Source organism: Camelus bactrianus, chromosome 16 (assembly GCF_048773025.1).
Source record: "Camelus bactrianus isolate YW-2024 breed Bactrian camel chromosome 16, ASM4877302v1, whole genome shotgun sequence".
Classification (NCBI taxonomy): domain Eukaryota; kingdom Metazoa; phylum Chordata; class Mammalia; order Artiodactyla; family Camelidae; genus Camelus; species Camelus bactrianus.
Window position 1 is genome coordinate 58,715,613 of NC_133554.1, and position 13,621 is coordinate 58,729,233.

Below are 13,621 nucleotides of genomic sequence, written 5' to 3' on the forward strand. Positions count from 1 at the left end.
TTACTTTCACAGCCGCAGGCACTCTGTGCTGCTTGATGGCTTCCCTCCCAGCTGTTCACCTCCTGCCTGGCTGCCAGGTAGAGGCTGCAGAGCAATGAGCCCACCTGGTCGGCAGGCCAGCCCCTGGGTGGGCCTCCTACCGCAGCTGCTACCCAATGTGAGTGTTCTGTTGGGCGTGTTGGTGCGCAGAATATTCTAGAGGGTGGGGCGGGGCTCAACCACGGAAGCCTTTCTGGAGGGACCCCTCTTCTCCCTCTGCCGTCTCTTAGCTGATGGGAGCAGGCAGCCCAGGGGAATTCTCCCTCGACTAGTTCCCCTCCCAGAGGGGTGAGACCCTGGTTGTTGCTGGCCAGCCTCCACCTGCCAGTCTCCAGGTCTCGGCCACTCCACTTCCCTTTGGGCGAGGCAGCAGCTCTTCCTTAGCCCCCACCTAGCTCCACGTTGGCCTGTGGCCCCAGTCAGGTTAACAGACCTCAGTCCTAGGCCAGGAGGATGGAAGCAAGCGCTGCATCGCGCTGGCCCTGAGGAAAGGGAGCAGGAGGAGGAAGGCAGAAGGCCTGCCTTCTGTCACGTGAGCCAGCAATGCCCTCACTGTAAGAGCCAGTTTGAGCTAGCTTTCTGTCACTTGCAACCAAAAGAATCCCAGAAATGACGGACACAGGGCTCTACCTTAAAAGACTGCAGGCAATAAAATGGAGGAGACCAGTGCTGGTAGCAGGGAGAAAATAAAACCAAAAAGGACACGTCTGTGAACGAAGGCTCCAGGTTAGGAGGGGGCACCAAGTGCTTCCTGAGTATCGCTTCCCTTTTCTTTGCATCCTTGTGAAGCAGAGCGGTCCACGTGGGGCACCAACCCTGCAGAGGAAGCCCTTGTCAGTCCCTGCTGTCTGCTGGGCCGACAGGCGTCTTGTGGGCCCATCTCCCTGAGCACTTGCACTTGAAAAGATGCCAGTCCAGGGATGGGGTGCTGGCAAGTGTCAGGTCCAGTTAAAGAGAAACGCTCAGATCTGGTGTTTTACAATGTAAAGCAAGTAATTCCTCTATGTTAGCATAATTTATGTATTTTTTCAAGGGAATTGTACTGGGAACCCTGTGTGCCAACTTGATCAGCTTTCTCGGCAGAACCTCCCAGAAATCGCCTTCAGAACCCAGGCAGCTCTGACCCCTTGATCCACCGAGGAACGTTCCCCCTCCCCCAGGTTTTCCCACACAACAGGGTCCTTCCTGCCGCGCCCTCCCCTAGAATCCTCCCTCCCCAAGGAAACTCCCCCCAAGGAGGATCTTCTGCCACCAGGAGGATCCTCTCTGTCCCTGAGTTTCCGTCCCCACAGGATCCTCTCCCCACTCCCCACCCAAACCCTGCCTGATGGCTGCCCCCTCCAGAATCTTCCCCCAAATCCTCCCTCCCGAGTCCTCTTGAGTCCTCTTCCGCAACCCTCCTTCCCGAGGGCCCACCCCTCTCCAGCATTCTAGCCCCAAGCACTCACCTCAAGATGCACCCCTCCCAGGGTCGTCCCCCAGGGTCCACCCCTCTCCAGGGTCCTCCGTCCCCGGGGGTCCCCCCAAGGTCCTTACTCCCCCGAAGTCTAGCCTCTCTCCTGGGAAGGGTTGGCCGGGATCGTGGTCGCCCAGCAGACCTACCTCTGAAAGTGCCGGGTCGTGGCCAGACCCCCGGGGCAGCTCGCCGGCCTCTCACCGTCCTTCGCCAAGCAGGCGTCCGAGCGCCAGGGACCCTCCCTGCCCAGCGCGGGTCCCTGACCCGAGCCGCCCTCGGGGGAGAGGCGCCCAGCACCCGGCCGCCACGACTCGCCACTTTGCGGAGTGCCGCCCCCTCGCGCGTTCGCGGCCGGCATCCTTCGTCCCCCGCCACCTTCTGCTCCTTTCTTCCTGCGCCACCCCGCCCCCGCCTCCCCGCCCCCAGCCCGGCTGTCGCCGGGGCCCCCAAGGCTGTTCCCAGGGCCCCAGCCCGCGTCGCGCCTCCGCCTCCTCCCCCAGGATCGACAGCGCCGCTGGCCAATCGTTGCTTGGCGCCAGCCCACAAGCCCTGCCCCCCCGTTCCCGCCCCCTTCCCCCTTCTCCGGAACTCACCAATGGGGAAGGCAGAGCGGGGGCGGGGCCTGCCGGTTGCCTAGCAGCAGCGGCTGGGCGGGGGCGGGCGGCCGGGGGCGGTGATCCGGGTGCGGCGGGGGCGGGCGCGCGGTGGGCGGGGCCTTGGAGGGGCGGGGCCTTGGCGGCTATAAAGGTGGACGCCGGCCAGACGCCGCGTTCCTGGTCCGGCTCCGTGCGTTATCTGCTCGCTCGTTTCGCCGCACCCGCCGCCGTCGTCGTCGTCGCCGCCGCCGCCGCTGCCGCTGCCGCTGCCGCTGCCGCTGCTCACGTCCCCACTCCGGTCCGTGGTGCAGCCGGACCAGCACCATGTCGCTGTCTCGGTCGGAAGAGATGCACCGGCTCACAGAAAATGTCTACAAGGTGAGCCCCGCGCCCTTGCGCCCGCCCGGGAAGGTGGGGGTACTGGGCCTTCGGGGGTCATCCTGGTGCGGCCGCGGGGACCCATAGCCGGCCGGGCACAGGTTGGCCCGGGCGCCCACGCGCCGATAGCCCCGCGCTGCTCCCACGCGCCCCTCCACGGGCCTCTTCGTGCGCCCACCACGCGCCCCGGGACCGGAGCCCTCGGACCTGAGTGGGGCGCGGGCGAGGGGCTGCGGGGGTCCGGGGGCTGCGGGGGTCCGGGGCCGTGGCTGCCTGTCTCTCTACGCCCCGTGGTGGCTCCGCCGGGCGCGGTTACGCAAGCCTTGGGCACTTTTTTCTAAATAGGCTTTTCCTTTCCATAACTCCTTCCCAGGTGTTAATGGACATGGCCGGGTGGGAGGTCGCGCGCGGGCAGGTTGGATGGGTGGACAGATAATCCGTCATCTTATGTAACCGCGGAGAGAGAAGACTAATTGTGTAGGAGGCTGGCGCTCCTGCCTGTGTTTCTGATGTGTGAGGAGTTTTCTCACATCCCCCGGTGCGGAACGCCAGTGTGGGTCTGAGCGCGCGCAGTCCGCGGACCCCCTCGCCGCCCCCTCCCAGGCCGTTTTTGCACCTTGCGTGCAGGTTGACAGGCACCCAGGTTTCTGTTCCTCAGCATCCATTTTCTCGGCTTGGACCCCCACCCCCACCCCACCGACACAGACCCAGGCTCCCGGGGGCTCAGGGCTGTTCCCGGCGGCATTTCGTCGCGGGAGATTCATGCCCTGGGCGGTCCGTGCGGTCCTGTTACAAAACTGTGCTCTGTTTCAAAACTGTGTCTGAAGGTTGAGCCTTAGGCCGAGGTTGGGGAGTTGGTATTGACGCGGCGGTTGCTGGTTCATGGCGGCCGAATGGGATTGCAGCGCGCTGGCGGAGCAACAGTTCCTAATGGTGCGAACAACTACGGCTGTGCCTCCTGAGCCAGCGGCCTGCCCAGCCCTCTTGGCCGCCCGGAGGGAGGCCTCGGGGCGGGGGGAGGGCTTTAGCTTTCAGCGGGAGTCCGAGGCGGCTGGAGTCTCATGGCTGCTAATGAAGGTCTTAAAGTTGCAGCTAGGTCACCTGGAGGAATCCTGAAGGCGGTCGGGATCGACTCAGTCAGTTCTGAAGCCATGTTAGAACGGCGGGTAAACAGCAGACGGAGCAGCACGTGAAGGGAGCAGCCTTCGGGGTTTTTGTGTTAGTACCGCGTAGAGTCGGCGGCATGCGCTTTTGGCGGTGTTGCTCTGTAAGAAATGCTGTCAAGGGAAGGAGTTTTATTGAATTATTAGTCATTAGTTTTGTTACGAGTTGTTCATTATTGCAGGGACTGGGAGAGAAGTGCCAGTGGTGGCAATTTTTTCTTTCCTGTTTTCCCTGTTTCTGCACTGAAACCATTAAACAGGAACTTTCTCGGCAAGAATTAGGAGGGGTTCGTGGCGTGGCTTTGCTCTGGGGAATCCCAGGATCACCCTTAATGGAACTAACTCTCCCTGCTGGGCAGTCGGATGCATGTAGTTGCAGCAAGGCAGCTTCTAGACCGAGGTGTGATTTGTTTGGAGGTCTGAAGTGAGGTTTGTCGGCAGGATGGTGGCAGAAAACTGTTAGGATTCGAGTGTTTGGGGACTTTCAGCAGACCAGAGGGTTTTGGGGGCGTATTCAACAGGCAGGACTGTGGTTTGTGCTCGGCGGGTCAGCTGACAAGTGAGCTCCCATGGGAGGGTGTGGCAGAGACCCAGGATTTTCTGGTGGGACACGTCGGGAGGCAGGTGTCTGCAGAGCGGGCTGCAGGGCTCGGTGGGCAGGCGGGGTTTGCGGGCGGTGCGCCGCCGCCCTGCGGCCTGACCGCCTAGGCTTCCAGTGCAGCGCTGTTGCTGCTTGTGGTTTGTCCCTGGGGAGCTCGGGGCCCCACCGCAGAGTCGGTGCAGGTCTGATGGCTTTGGCACGCCGGCCGGGCGGACATGGCCCACACGAGGTGCAGTCAGACCGCGGGCCCAGGTGGGTCTGTCCGGGACGCTGCCGCCTCTGTGCCTGGGTTGGCAGCTTGTGGGAGAGTGGCTGGGAGTGGCCCTACTTGATGTCACCCCCTGCTGCGGTTCTGCTGTTCGCTTTGGTCCCTCTGTCCACTCAGCTGCAGTTCTGCGTGGTGGTTGCCTTGGCAGAGAACGGCGTGACGGGGATGCTTGTCCTTGGCCTCCTTGATTAAAAATGCGAGAATGAAATGCAGTTTTGACTCTCCTCCTTGGAAGACTTGCTAGTGCTAAACTTAATCTCTCTCTCTGTAGCCTGGCTCCCGTGGGAGCTGTGTCCTCGGGGAACTTCATGGAAGATGAAAGGCTGAGGCTCTGAGAGGTCTGCTGAGAACTCGCCCTCAGACCCTGGGCAGGGGGACAGGGACTGAAGCCCTCCGGGCTTTCCTGGGGCAGGCCCGGGGCTGGGCCCCTGGGGATGCGGGTGCGCACAGCGGAGCTTGCAGCCCCAGCGGCCCAGAGCAGTTGCCCCGGGCAAGGGACAGAGGTGGGGGTTTGCTGTGCTGCTTAGAATGAAGCCCAAACTGAGCCCTCTTGGGAGACGCTCCAGGCGCCCTCAAGTGCTGTGGCGGCCCTTCCTCAGCAGCTGACCTTGGCTCCCGGCTTCTGGGGAGTGACTGTCAAGGTGGTGGTTTTTTTCGTGGTCCTTTATCCCAAGAGGAGGGTAGTGGTTCCAGAAACAGCACTGTGGGCCTCCATGTTGTCCTGAGGATTTGTGGGGAGGGGGACAGCTTGAGAACGAGGAAGCTCTAGGAAGGCCTCGGGCGTGGTTGTTCACCGCGTTTTGTGCCTTGCTCAGCACAGCAGGGCTGGTTACCAGAGGCTGTCTGGTCATCCTCGCTCTGCGGCTGTTGTGGGGAAGCCGTCCTGGCCGTGCTGAAGCCGTCCCTCGAAGGTGGCTGTCTCCAGTGGGTTCTTGCAGCCAGCATTGGTTGGCTTTGTCTTGGCAGGTGTGAGGTGGGTCATCGGTGCTGGCAGGAAGGGCCCACCTGGACAGGTGAGAGCCCACTGCCAGCTGTGCAGTCACACCATACAATTGGTCACCATCAGAAGCCTGGCACCTGGAGTGGCTCTGGCTCCAATCGTGTGGTGAAGTGGACTTTCTGATGGGTGCTTCCTTGGCAACAGAAATGCCTGCTGGGGAGCAGAGCTGGTGCTGTGTGTGTGCATGTGGTATGTGCTTGTGTGTGTGGGAGCCTGTGTGCACACATGTGCATGCAAATGCCTGTTTTGTGTGTTCAGGGGCGTGTGCACAAGGTACTTTAGGGGCTCCTTGCCTCGTTGAGGTGGCATCTTCCTACGAGACGGTGGGCCCTGCTGTCCATGAGTGGACTCGAGCCTCCGCTCCCTGGAGCGCCGCGTGGCACCTGCCCTCCCACCACCAGTGTGTCGGCACCATTGCATCTCCCGTCCTCTCTGGAGTAGCCAGGGCAGCAGGAGTGGTTTTCTGTCGCACTGATCTCTGAGTAGACTGGCTTCTGCAGCTGCTGGTGCCCAGGTCACGTCCCAGAGGTCGTGGGCTCCAAGGCGTAGGGCTCTTGTTGCTGGCCTGTGCCCACGTGTGCTGACGGGTCTGAGGGAGTGAGGTGGGGTCCGGCGGCTCTGCAGAGCTCCTCCCTGGGCCAGGAGTGTCTTGTCTGTACCACGGTCCCTGTGGATCTTGCCCTGAGAATATGTCCTTTGATGGGGCTGTAGCTTGGCTTGTGGGACCGACTATGTGCATGCGAGGCTCCAGGTGGAGGCTCGTGGGGCGTCAGTGGGGAGGCCTGTGGGGTGCTGCGGGAGCTGTGTTCTAGTTGCTACCTTGCCTCAGACTAAGGCTTGCTGAGGGCAGGCCTTGTCCACCGGGCCTTCTCCCTAGCTCTCCGGCACAGGTGGTGCTGGGGGGCTACCCAGGTCTGGGCTTTTCAAGGGCAGTGGAGGACTGACTGCTGAGCAGAGGGCCACATTCCCTCCCGAGTACAGGGAGGTGGGCTGGGAGGGGGCTCGGGGCCTGGCTGGCAGTCCCCTCCAGTTTGCAGGTCTGGGGAGCCATGCTTGGGACCAGGAGGGTGGCAGGCAGGGCTGGCCTTGTCACTCGCCCATCCCCGCCAGGCTTGCATGGCCCTCGGCCCGGGCTGCCTGTGCTGTCCTCTGGAGGGCACACCTGAGCAGGGATCTGGTGGGGGTCCTTGGGTCGTTGGCCACTGGCTCCTGTTCTGTGTCCTTGGCCCACCCCACGTGGCCTTCCTGGGCAATTCCCCTCGGGCCTCAGATGGGGGAGGCTGTCCTCGTCACGATGCAGGCCTGTGCCCTCCGGACACTGCATGGGTGCCTTGGGTGGGGCTGTCCGCACTGCGCTGCCATCTGCTGCCCACAGGTGTGGACCCCCCCGGCGCCTTCCTCCAGCACGCTCCCGGCCCCGATGTGTGCGCAGCTGGGAGATGGCGCGAGGCCCCAACTCTTAGGGTGCACGGTGTGCGCGGGGGTGCACCCCGTCCCCCCCCGGGCGCCCAGGGGCTCCAGCCAGCAGGCCTGGGAGGAGGTTGGCTCCCAGGTATCTCTTAATGGAGGAGATGCTGTCCCCACCTGTCCTGCTTCTGAGTAACCAGGTGTGGTGACTCAGGACCCACGTGGTCCCTGACTGTGGGGCCCCCGGTGTGGGACTGACTGGCCCATGGGTGTCAGTTCTTGGGGACAAGTGAGCCTGGTCTCTGCATCTCTGTCTGACCCTGCCATGGTCTGTTTTCTCAGCGGTGGCCCAGAGCCCTGTGGGTTCTGAGGGAGGTGGCAGGCTCGTGTCCCCACGCAGAGTTCCTTTTTCTCAGGGCTTGAAGGCAGGTCGAGGTGTTGGCTGGGAAGCACCTGGTCCTGCTGTGTCCTGGGCACCTGGAGTGGCGGCTGGCGGTGCGCAGGTGGGGCCTGACGGGAGACCAAGTCCTGTGTCTGGGAAGGGAAAACCTTGGGAGCAGGCAGGGGGTCTGCACCTGCGTGTGAGCATCCAGCGGGCGGCCTGAGGTGTCAGCAGGACCCTGAGGGTAGTCGGGGTCCCACGCTGGCCCCTCCTCCCAGCTTGTGCTGCAGGAGCCATCCTGTCTTGGAAATCTGTCTGGTCCTCGCTCCTGTGGGACGTCCAGGGAACCTCGCCTTTTCTGCCTCGGGCTCTGGTTGTGTGGAGCCTCACTCCTGCAGTGAGCACAGGGCCCGGGATGGTCCCGGGGCCCCACAGGCTCCCCTTTTGGCTCCAGGGCCTGCTGGGGGCGTAGGGGCGCCAGTCCCAACGTCCTGGGCTGTGAGGTGTGGCCCCAGGGGCCCTCCCGCAGACCCTCAGGGCCAGGTGTGTGAGGGCCACCCATGCCCGGGGATCTGCGGACCCTGAGCTGTAAGGTGCCGGGAGAGGCCGTGCTCCGCGAGGAGGAGTCGGGGCCCCAGTGGGGAAAGAGCGCTTTTCTCTCTTCGAGTAGTTACTTTTTAGCTACGAAAATAGTCCTCTTGGAACTGTTTGGACAGGTTTTTAAAAGTCGTGTATCAAGTGCACGTGGAGTAAATCAGCAGGGTTTTCCTAGAACCTCTTTGGAGCTTTGTTTCAGTGCGGCCGTCAGGCTCAGGACGCCCTCTGGGCCCATCTTGGCCATCCAGGGGTTGGTAATGGGGGCTTCCTTCCAAGGCCTCAGACCCTCGTTTTGCTGGGGTTTTTTGTTTTGTTTCTATTTTTTGCTTTTTTTTTTTTTCTTTTTTGACAGCGGAGGTAATTAGGTTTGTTTATGTATTATTTTTAATTGTTGGAGACATCGGGGATTGAACCCTGTGCCTCGGGCGTGCGAAGCATGCGCTCTACCACTGAGCTACGCCCACCCCTTCTGCCATTTTTGTTGCTGGCGTTTTCTTGTTTCTTGATCAAAGGAGGTTTCCCAACAGCCAGGATCCCTGTTCTCCTTCATCCCTAAGTGGTTTGTGGGTGTAATGTCCCCACTTGCCCTGTCCAGCTGTGCCAGGGACAGTCACCTGGCAAGTCTGTGCTGGGTGGCGACGCACACGATGGACCGTGAAACGTGCTGGGCTTTCGCAGGTGTCTGTGCCATGAAAGAAGCCGACGTCTTGTCATTGGAACAGGGGTGGGAGCTTGGTGGGGGAGAGGGTGTGCCCTCAGCCCTGGGAGCTGGAATTCCGCCTAGAGGCTGTCAGAGCTGACCTGCTAAGGTGAGATGGCCTTGCTGCTTTGAGCGAGTGGGGCTTTTAGAAGAAGGGGTGTGGTGTGCCCGAGGTGGAGGGCCAGGGGCCCCTCCACACTCGCTGCCCCGCCCAGTGGACACCCTGGCAGAACGGGTCTGTTGTCCACACCTCTGTTTATTCTTACTTGCTCCCTCCCAGGGGAGATGGCGTCCTTTGCAGTCCAGGGACCGATGGAACTCAGGCCACGGCCCATCCTGCCCTTAGGTATCCAGGGTCTTGCCGGTCCCAGCTAGCAGGTGGTCCGGTGGAGGCGGCCCAGCCAGGGCAGGAGTTCTGTGTTTGGGCTTCTTGCGCCGGTGCTGCTGGGGAGGGACTGAAGCCGGTGCCTGGGCCCGGATGGTCTCATGCTCTCTCTGGTTGTGGCTCTGCGGTGAGGGGAGGGGGCACACTGGCCACGGCCACCTGGGCTTTGCTGTCTGCTGATAATTGCGAGTTGTGAGGAACCTTTGATGGTTTGCTCAGGCCCAGCACCGTTCAAGGGTGGTGTGTGTCCGCATTTGTCCCTGACCCCGCTTTGCGAGGGGCCCTGGGTGTCCCAGCGGGTGGGGGAGCCTTCGGCATGTGGGCGGCATGTCCCAGCTGTCAGGGTGCTCGGCTGAGCCCGGGCTGGAGCTAGGCCTGCCCTTGTCTTCCCATTTGAGAATCCCACGGTCCTCAGGCAGGGGTGTTTCGGTTCTGAGTCACCATTTTCTTACCCGTGGAGCCCTTCCTGGCCGTAGGGCATGTCGGGTGAGTGGTGACAGCGGTGGTCAGCTTTGAGGATGGGAAGTCCCTCAAGGGGCAGGAGGTCCATGGCGAGGGCGGGGAGGCCCATGCTGAGGCCTCCGTCATCGCTGTCTGACTTCCCGGGTGCCACGTGGCCCGTGGCCCGCCAGCGCATCCTGCCTGGCGGCGGGCGGTGGGCGGAGGGCAGCCCCGGAGTCGCGGGGCCACGTCCCTGCTGGCTCATGGTGTTTCCCGTCCCGCGGGGAGCCCGGCCTCCTGGAACTCGGTCGGAGCCTTCCTAGGGGCAAGGACGTGTCAGTGGCCTTGGAATGTTCTAACTGGTCAGGCAGTAACCAGAGCTGGTTGTGTTGTCGGCGGTGATACGAGCACTGAGGGCAGGGCCTGAGCGAGGCTTGTGGGGATCGGCCTGGGGGCGACCTCCTGGGGCTGCCAGGCGGCTGGCGTGCCTTTGACCCTGTCTTGCTGGGGCTGGGCTCCACGTGTCAGTGGGGCAGGGCCTCTGGAGGCCTCTCCCGGGGCGTGTGCGGGCCTCCCCCCGCGTCCTCACCGGGTCGTCCTCTGCCTGTCTGTGCACTGATCTCTTCTCAGAAGGGCACCAGTCCTGTGGGATTAGGGCCCACGCACGTGACCTCATTTTACCTTGGTCGTCTCTGTAAAGATCCTCTCCGAACAGTCACTTCTGAGGTGCTGGAGTTAGGGACAGAGTCAGCCCCTGTCACCCGGCAGCCGAGGGGCAGCGGGCTGGGACGCCTGGGCCTGCAGAGACCTGTGTGTTTCCAGGCTGGTGAAGCGCTTCCCTGCTGCGCGGTCGGGGGCGGTGCTCTGTTACGGCACCGGGAAGACCCCCAGGAGCATACCGTGGTCTCCTCGTGAGAGTGACTGCGGGGAGCACAGGCTCCAGCCTAGTGCTGACCCACACAGAAGGCATCTGGCGGGCAGGTGCCCTGGTGCGGGGCCGAGCAGTCGGGCCAGGTGTGGCCAGGCCCGGACACTGGCAGGCAGGTGTCTGGTGCTCATGGGGCCGTGCCCCACTGTAGTCGGGACGGCCGGACGTGCGTCTGGATAGGAAGGAAGTGGCCAGGCTGGTGGGGCCCGTTTGGACCCTGCCGTGTGGCTCCTGTTCTGGCGGGGTTTGTCCAGTTCCTGTGGGGCGGCTCTCCCAGTGGGACAGACCCCGCCTGGTGCTTGCTGTCCCCCTCCAGCCTGAGCCCACTTTGGGGCTCGCTGCCCTCATCAGGAGGGGTCAGTTGGGCTTGGGGCACCTGAGGACCCAGGTCCCTAGAGAAGGCTGCGGTGCGGGGCAGGGGTCCAGGGCCCCAGGACTTGGTGGTGCTGCTCGGCCCCATGAGTGGGTGGGGAGCTTAGGGAGCTCGACCACTCCTTCCTCATCGCACGGGGCTGGGAAGGCCCTGCCCTCAGACCAGGACCTGGAGAGTTGGCCAGAATTTTGCCTTTTTCCTCATGTCACCCATCCTGTGGTTTGGGGCCTCCCAGATCCCCTAGCACAGAACCTGCCCCTCGGCCCCTCCTCGTAGGAGGCCAGTGTGCTCCCGGGTGTCACTCTGGGCACTGTGTCACAGTCACGAGTTGTCACTTCATTATAACATTGGCAGCTTCCCAGGAAGCTTACGGAGGCTGAGAACCACTGTTTTGCTGCAGGGCGGCTTCTTGGCCGCTACCACCCCCTCCTCACCCTTGGCTGGGCTGTGGGGCCAGCAGGAGCCCCCGCTACAGTATGAGGGCCACCGCAGCTGCCCTCCAGGCCTCTCCTCTGGCTCCCGGCAGGGCTGGCTGTGACCCCCCCCGCGGCCCACCCCTCACTCGAGGGCGAGGGGCTGTCCCAGGGCAGCACAGGGCCTTGCTTGGTTCTGTTGCAAACGTTTTTTTGTGCACTCTCCACGGGAGGCTGCATCACTCTCGGCCTCCCCATGCTCTGGGGTGCAGGCCCTTGTCCCATCTGGGGGCTGTCGGGCTTAGAACGTGCATGTTTGGCGTGGGGGGCCCTTGTGGTTTGTGGGGTCTCATGGCCCCTGGGGGCGTCCCGTGCGGGGCATGGGGAGTGGAGCCTAGTGCTGTTGAGGTGAAATCTGTGTTGAGTGCTACTTGTCTGTCCCTATTCCTTTGGGGGCCTTTCCCGTGGGCCCCCCCCCCCACCTTCGCTCTCCCACCCTCACCTCACTGGCTGTTTATTCTGGAAACGTCTGTGTCCCCTCACTTTATAAAGTGCAAACCCATTGTCATCTTTGTGAGTCCAACCGAGAGAGAGCCAGCTGCAGATCTGCCTCCTCCAGGAAGCTCTCTCAGCACTAACAGAACTCCTGGAGTTGGTTTTCTTTCTTCCAGAAGGTCCCCAAGACAGATGTCCAAGTTATCAGAGGGGTGCAGAGCCTTCTCCTCCCAAGCCCCGCCCGCTCACCGCCCACCACCAGGCGAGAGTCCTGCAGAACAGCTGGAGAAGGCAGGCTTCCTGGCTCAGGATGGGGGTTCCTCTTGCAGTGTGAGCGGGCCCACTGCCCAGGGCCTCAGGTGTTGTGCTCCTGGCGGGGGGGGGCAGCTGCAGCAGGTAGAAGGTAGGCTCCCTTGGGGGGCCGCTGCCGCCTTGCCCTGGCAGCTTCTGGGCGGTGACACCGTTGGACGCGAGTTGCTGGTCCCAAAGCTGGTGGCTGCTCCTCCTGCCGCAGAGGTGGGAGGTGGGGGCAGTCGGGCACCAGGCCCGTCCCTCTGGTGGCCAGGTACCCTGGCACCAGCCCTCACCCTTGTTCTGACATTGCTGGAACGTGGCTCCTGAGGGAGCTCAGGGCTGGTGGAGTTGCCAGGTGACACGTAGTCTTCTCTTGCTGGCCTCTGCAGCCCGAGGAGGGAGGGGCGAGCTGGACCATGAAGCCAGCCTGCAGTTGAAGCCAGACTGGCTCCACCAGGACCCAGCTGGCAGGCTCTTAATCCCCTTGGTCCCCCTGTGAGATGGGGCAGTGGCACCCACAGTCCGTCCAGTGGGGATTCATGGTGATCAGGGTGCAAGGCTGTCCCTCCCTGTGTGGCAGGGAGGGTCCCAGCATGGTCTCGTCCCTAAGTTTGTTCTTCCAGAGGTCGAGTGTGTAGAGAGAACACAGCGTGGCTCAGCCGCATGCACGCAGGCGCGCGTGTGCGTGGGATGCAGGCAGACACGCCCGCCTTCCTCGGCAGCAGGAGGCTCGTCACTTCCTCTGTCTGTGGCAGCCCTGCCAGGAAGGTGCTGGGGGTGGGGGTGCGTCGCCAGGAGCGGAGCTGAGGGATAAAGAGGATCCCCAGCTGGTGAACAGCGGACCCCGGGCGCAGGCAGAGCAGTCCCTTGGCCGAGCTCCCTTCTACAGTTGTGGTGGCCTCTCTAATTGTGACGCCAAGTTGGAGATGGGGGTGTCCTGCAGCCCTGGGTCTTCATTGGCTGTGGAGACCCAGGACCCAAGTCAGTCCAAGTGGTTGTCACCGTGCAGGCCGCCAGGATGCCCGGGAGTTGACCAGGTGGGAAGGCCTCTGTCCGGGCTGGCAGCTCCCAGGGTCCTGCCGATGCTGCCCATGCAGCTGGGCTCGGCCCCTCTCATCCCTTGTGTGGACACATGGGGCTGGGGTCCCAGGGTGGATGGGGCAGCTGGCCCTAGGACTGGAGGGGTGGCAGGGATGTCCAGTTCTGTGACATCTTAGCAAGAGGGCCACTGCCTGCCATTCCTGAGCTTGTGAGCGTCTCTGGCCGAGACCCCCTCCCTCCTTGACCCTCCCTCGGCGTGTGCGGTGGAGGAGGCAGGGAGCCCTCATGGCGCTGGGCCCACGGACACTGCGGGGGGTGCCGCCAGACATAGTCGAGGCGACGGCAGCGTCTGGAGGGGTGTCGGTCTTACCTGTAGAGCACAGGTCGGAGTTTGTAGAGGCTGCTGGTCGTTGGCCGTGTTGTGGGGTCTGTGTCCCGGCTGCAGGAAAGTGGCCTCGTGCAGGGGCCTCTCTGCGGCCCTCCAGCGTCACAGCAGGCGTGAGCAAGGCCCTGTGGCCCTGGGGGCAGCTGCACGGTCTGTGCAGGGAGGCCTCCCTCCTAGCCTGGCACTTCTTTGGTGCTGGTGACGAGAGACACTCCCTTTTTCTTGGAAAGTAGACAAGGCCGCCTCCTCCCGTCCTGCACACGCTGTGGGATGTCGGCT

General features: G+C 63.0%; 1 protein-coding gene across 1 annotated transcript in view; it reads left to right on the forward strand.

Annotated features, from left to right (window-relative positions):
- The first annotated feature begins 2,254 nt into the window (after positions 1-2,254).
- BAIAP2 (BAR/IMD domain containing adaptor protein 2) overlaps positions 2,255-13,621 on the forward strand; it is a 60,581-nt gene continuing 49,214 nt past the window's right edge. The window contains exon 1 of the mRNA XM_074343930.1: positions 2,255-2,469. Coding sequence (XP_074200031.1) covers positions 2,416-2,469 — 54 coding nt within the window. The 5' untranslated portion in view covers positions 2,255-2,415. The remainder of the gene's footprint in view (positions 2,470-13,621) is intronic.